At 38.7% G+C, this 6313-nt stretch overlaps 1 protein-coding gene across 8 annotated transcripts in view; it reads left to right on the forward strand.

Moving 5' to 3' along the window:
* The window catches only part of LOC139647328 (ATP-dependent 6-phosphofructokinase, platelet type-like), a 42085-nt gene extending 36957 nt beyond the window's left edge, over positions 1-5128 (forward strand). For all 8 annotated transcript variants that reach the window (XM_071523217.1, XM_071523216.1, XM_071523215.1 and 5 more), the window contains 3 exons: positions 842-941; positions 2056-2161; positions 3928-5128. In XM_071523217.1, coding sequence (XP_071379318.1) covers positions 842-941; positions 2056-2161; positions 3928-4075 — 354 coding nt within the window. In that variant the 3' untranslated portion in view covers positions 4076-5128. The remainder of the gene's footprint in view (positions 1-841; positions 942-2055; positions 2162-3927) is intronic.
* Positions 5129-6313: the final 1185 nt, after the last annotated feature.

Consider the following 6313-nt stretch of genomic DNA (forward strand, 5'->3'; position numbering starts at 1 on the left):
CACACACACACACACACACACACACACACACAGACTTAACGTGCTGTATTTGCACTTCCACTGAATTCATTTATAGAGGCTTTGCAGGTGCATCGTAAATCTCCTACGACGACAACATCTGGATCTGAAGGTCCAAAAATAACATCTAACATTATTTTACAACCAGGCTAGAAACAGAGAAACTGCTGAGTCAGCTTGTTGTGGTGTGGCTGTAGATCCATTCAGTAACGTTCTCAGTAAAAGTGAATAGTGTGATAAGGTGGATTTGTGTCCAAATGTAGGTTACTGTGACACAGTAAACTGTCTTGTCTTTAGCCCTAGTCTCTACTCCAAAACATGAAGAGTTGTAGCTTGAGAAGAGTCAGCTCAGTTAACCTGAACAAACTGTTAGCTAGCTAACTAGCCAGCAAACACACTGATGTTAATGTCAACATGCTAATACTTAAACTATAGCTAGCTGACATTATCTGAACACAAAATCAATCAGATGGATCAGTGATGGAATGATCGGTTCCCAGTCAAAAAAGAGCTGTGGTCCTCCAATATGGCCGCCAGAGGGTGTGTCACCTGAAAGCTCTATAATTGAATCAGTTAACAATTCAAATACTCCAGAGATTCAACCTGGTTTAAGGACATTTCAGGATACAAAAAGCATCATCTCTGACACACACTGTTGCTGCAGAGACTGAACACTATTTAGTTGGTGGTTTGGTCCTTTTCTCTTGGATCAAACCCTTAACCTGCATTGATTCTAATGAATTGAATTTAATGTATTGATAATGTTCTCCTGAAATCAGAGGATGAGTGACTGCACATTAAATATTTTGTTTTGTCTTCAAAGGGAGGAGCTCCATCTCCGTTTGATAGAAACTTTGGCACCAAAATTGCTGCTAAAGCCATGCAGTGGATCACAAAGACGCTCAAGGACTCTTATAAAGGAGGTGAATCAATACTTTACTTTATTATTTTTTTATGATATGGGCGTCATATTTGGTTTTTGGACACTGATTGTCGTAACTCATTAGGAGTGTGAGTGAGTGAGCGTCTGGAAATACATGGAAAAAGAATTTGGTAATAAGTTCCAGGTCTTGATACGTTTTGAAATTGAACAGAAAAGTTTGGGAAAATGTCGTTTTAGAGCCCTGTCGCTTCACATATTCAGACTATTTTGACTATTTTATTATTGCTGTGAAGAATTAGGGCTGGGTGATGATTCAATATTATCGTTTATCGTCTTTCAGTACAATCATTGTGATGATATGGCGATTTTGGGATATCGTGACGCACAATCCTGCTGTCTAAATTGATGGTAGCAAGCACATTTTATTTTAAAAATGAGGTATGAAACATTTTAAGGAATATTATTTGAAAATGTTGGTTTTGTTTGACACCAAACCTAACCTAACTATTACTAGTTCAGTGGGATGAAAATTAATTTGATTATTTAACGTGATTTTGCATGCGTAAGCGATATTGTGATATATATCGATATCAAGGCAAGGCAAGGCTTTATTTGTATAGCTCATTTCATACACTGAGGCAATTCAAAGTGCTTTACAGAGTAATAAAAAATACAGTAAAGGTAAAAAATGTACAATTAAAAAGTGCAAAAGTACAGACAAGTGTTCCACACGATAAAAGACTTAAAAAGTAAGCTAGTGCAGAAAAAGACAGTGCAAGAGGATTAGAAAGTGAAAAGTGCATTAAAATCACATTTAAAAGAAAATGGCGAAGAAAAAAAAAAATCCTTATGATTGTCCTGATATTGATTTTAACCATATCGCCCAGCTCTATGAAGAATAATCTTCATCCACAGCGTGATATGATATAGTTAGTAGGAGCAAGATGATCAGTGGCATAAATCCTACTGACCAGCAACCAAAAATCTTCAAATCAAGAAATTCCGGTGTGGAAAAAGTTTTGGATTTTGGATCTGAAGCTGTGCAGGAACTGTGTGTATGAGAGTGTGTGTGTGTGTGTGTGTGTGTGTGTGTGTGTCTGTGTGTGTCTGCCTTGGCTGTGGTCTGTAAACACTTTCTTGTGTCTTCGACGCAGGGAAAGTGTTTGCGAACTCGGAGGAGACGGCCTGCCTGCTGGGGATGCGTCGCAGAGCCATGGTGTTCCAGCCGGTGTCGCAGCTCCGAGACGAGACCGACTTTGTGTAAGAAAAAAATAATAATTTAGATGAAACTCGCTTTCGGATGATAGATTTAATCTATTTTCCAACCGAGCTCCTTGAATTTATATTCATTAGAAAGCTGAGACAGACCTGGCTGTTTTTTCACCGTGACTTAAAAAATAATTTCACAGCAACAATTGGAAGGATTCATATAATCAATCTGTTTGGTAGAAAATTGCTATTTTCAACACAGGCACACAACCCTGAAACTGCTGGATACTTTAACAAGGAAACTGCAAGACATTAGCACTTTGCTAGAGAACCTGTTAACCTTCTCTTGTGCTTATTATGTGATAATGTAGATCTATAATCTACAAACACCACCAGTTTCTTGCACAAACAGGAATTTGGACATTTTGGCCTCAGTGATGTTTCTCATCCTATATAATGAAATATAACTGAAAAAATGTCCCTTACATTACATTGAGGGTTAAATCCAAGAAAGTCGTGGCTGAAATGTATTGAACTGATTTTTAATTTAATTTAACCAGGTTAGTCCCGTGGAGAAAAAAATACTGTAGAGTCAAAGTCATGTAAAAGAAGGAGCAAGATAAAAGAATTTATAAAATAGTCGAAATCACATAAAAGAGAAAGAACAGTTAAGTTTTCTATACAAGTTCTCCAATAGCTACAAAGGGCCAAACCTATTTTAGTCTTAATCTTGCTTAAGCAAAGCAAAGACAGCTCCATATTGATTATTATCAGTTTAATCAGTGGTTATAGACAAAATCTTACATTTATTCTTGACAAAGTATAAAATATCATAACGTAGTAGTAATAACTTCAGTGACCCCCCTGACAAATTTATTTCTGAAAAGGCACTAGCGACAAATCTGGCGACTTTTTCTGTCAGTGGGGAACGGTGCTAATGTCTTGAATCCCAAAGCATTTGGCGATAAATTGGCACGACTGCTTGTCCAATCCAGAGAGGTCTGATGATCACAGCTTTCCACACACTCCCACACACAGTGTAGCCCCTCCCTCTGCTGAGAGCGGGGACTATAGGTTATATATTGATTATGCAAATTAGAGTATGATGTCATCTGGCGACAAGCGACTTTTTGAGCAACCAATAGCTACTTTCCTTGAAAAAAAGTTGGCAGCACTTGTCTGAATTTGCAGGGATAGACGCTCCTCTCTGCTGCAGCCCCAACTTTGTGATTTATGCCGATAAGACAAGGCAAGGCAAGGGAAGGCAAACTTTATTCATATAGCACATTTCATACCCATGCAAATACAATGTGCTTCACATAAAACAGAAAAAATACATAAAATGACATTAAAAACAAAAGAAAGAAAGATATTGAGCAGTCACTCTCACACTGGTGACACCTCTGGTCAGCCAGTATAACTTCTATGAGAGTGACTCCTTCAATTTTTCCTCTCAAATGGAAATCAATTTAGATGAGATCTTGAAGGATTCTTCGAAGGAGTCTAGAGTCTTTCCAGTGGTCTTACCCCCCCCTATAGGTAGGCCCCACAGCCCCTATAGGACTTGTCAAATGTTCCTTTAGAACAATACACAGATCAAGTAAACAATTACAATTATAAACTTCAAGAAATCCTTCAATTCTCAATACAGGTTTGTGGATCCCGTCAGAGCGGATAAACTACTCACCAGAGTTCCTCTAGACTCCTGTTGGGATCCTGTTCGTGACGCCAGTTGATGGATAGACAGGTGGATTTTTACCTGTAAATCTTTGCCTCGTGCAACTTTAACGCTTCAATTTTTGTGTCTTTCTCCCCAGCCACAGGATCCCGAAGGAGCAGTGGTGGCTGAAGCTCCGTCCGCTGATGAAGATCCTGGCCAAGTACAAGACCAGCTACGACGTCTCCGACTCCGGCCAGCTGGAGCACGTGAGCCGGGTCCGACCCAAAGCCACCGACGCCATCTGAACCGAACCGAGCCGAGCCGCATCACGCCACGCCACGACACACCACGCTCCCAACGGCGGAGAGTTTCTTTCCAACATGAAAATAAACACTGCAACAACAAAAAAGGTCGCTCGATCGACGATTGATTTAAAACAAATTATGGTAGTTTTTTAAGAATAATAGGTAATTTAACTTGTTTGGCAAAATGATGACATTTTTCAGAATGGGTCCTCTATATTTTAGAGATATTGATTGATGATATTGAGTATTTCCAAAATGGATAGTGGTTTGGAATAGAGCTCTTCAAGTAGCCTCAACAAGCTAGCCAGCTATCTCAGTGAAATATTGTGATATAACTTTGTATTTACTAGTTCTCTGAAATTAATAGAAACACTCCTGAACACTACTGATGTAGAAGAATTCAAGTTAAGTTTTAGCCCTGAAAATAAAGAGCTATATCTACATTTTTTTTTAAAGCTAGCTGGCTAACCTAGCATCTATGCTACGCCAACACCGTGAGGCATTGCGTGTTATGTCTAGCTCTTGTTATTTTTATTATTTTCTACAGCACTTTGAGTCCCATATTTAATGTAAGCCCAAAAGCTGCTTATAAAGAGGAAACACGTGCCAGGATGCAATTAATTTGAAGCCTTGTTCTGCGTAAACACGGATACTTTAGCATCCGTGGATTGTGTAGGTTGATAAAAAGTCTGTCATGCAAAGGGAAAGCGTCTACCATCTCACTCATGATGTTCAAGCCTTTTTGGAATGAAACATTACGAGAAAGTAGGACCTAAAGTTTTGTTTTGTACAAGGCGTTAGGACGAGCTGGCCGTGTGTGTCCTGTCACCTGCTAAGTGTGTGTGTGAGTGTGTGTGTTGTGTTGTCACTTCTGCCATTCGTATCCACCCTGGGCTTTGTGTGTGGCTTCTTAAAGTGGTAAATCACCCCAAACTCTTCAGCCTAGGTGCTGTTGTTGTTGTTGTTGTTATGGAGGATGTCTGTGAACCCTGTACGCAACATTAATGTTTCAATGTGCTGGCGGTGTGATGCGAGTGTCCTGTCACTGAGTAATAAAGCATTTATTGTGATGACAGTTATGAAATGATGTGTCGGTGATGTGATTATTCAGCGGTAGGCTCTGGTGAAGAAATGGGACTGCTGCTGTCAGGCAGTAAGTGCAAGTACTGTACTTAAGTACAATTTTGAGGTATTGACACCTTGAATATTTCCATTTTGTTTTTAGTTTTAGTTTATTTGCACATTTTTTTTTTAAAGAAAAGTCAGACACAGAAAAAGTAAATAGAAATAAAGTTACATGTGCAGGTGAGGTAGAAACCCACTGTGGGCTTATCTAAAAACCTCACCTAAAAGAGAAAATAAATAAATAAATATATAAATAAAATAGAAAAATAACTATACAAAATAAAATATCAGTTAACATGCATGCTTTTACATGCCTAATCACATTGTAAAAATTACTTTTCCTGCACTACATTTCATTGGGAAATCTTGTACTTTTTCCTCCACTACATTTATCTGACGGCTGGAATTACTAGTTACTTTGCAGAATAAGGTTTTTATATGCAAAACATACGATAAGCTCATAAAATATGTAAACTCCCCAACAGCATATGGAGCAGGCCTAGAACATTAAAATATTAATTACAGGATAACTCATTCTAAAATACTGATGATTTTTTCTTTAAATTGATCTATGTAGCATTTGAAAAGAAATCCTTCAATTGCAAAATGAAGGGGGAAATTTCTCCCTGTAGTTTTAGATGCCATTAGATAGCAGCTTGTGGTTTCTATACATGTATTTGATGGACCGACTGGGTATGCAGCTGCATGTAGAGCTTTCAATGTCTAGTGCAGTGATTCTCAACCTTTTTCATACCAAGGACCCCTAATTTAGTCCACATTAGGCCCACGGACCCCCATTTGATGAGATTTTGTCTCTCAGACCCAAATCTGAGAATATTTTTATTGTTACATATAATTTTGTCCAGAATTCCCATCTGTATTGAGGGATAACAGTGAAACTAATCATTCCTCTACATTCTCTAATTGAGTTAACTTCTTCTAAATGAAATTATGCTGAAGTTTAACAATTCATTCAACTTTCCGGGGACCCCCTGGGACCCCCTCAAAGACCCCTGGTGGTCCCCGGACTCCACGTTGAGAACCACTGGTCTAGTGACCCAGTGATCATCAACCCATCACCCATCATGTTCCTTCACTGAACAAAGAGCCGAC

The sequence above is a fragment of the Centroberyx affinis genome, unplaced genomic scaffold (assembly GCF_046629955.1).
Source record: "Centroberyx affinis isolate AG114_WGS23_722 - 3 ecotype Tasmania unplaced genomic scaffold, CSIRO-AGI_Caff_v1 ptg001077l_1, whole genome shotgun sequence".
In the NCBI taxonomy this organism is placed as follows: domain Eukaryota; kingdom Metazoa; phylum Chordata; class Actinopteri; order Beryciformes; family Berycidae; genus Centroberyx; species Centroberyx affinis.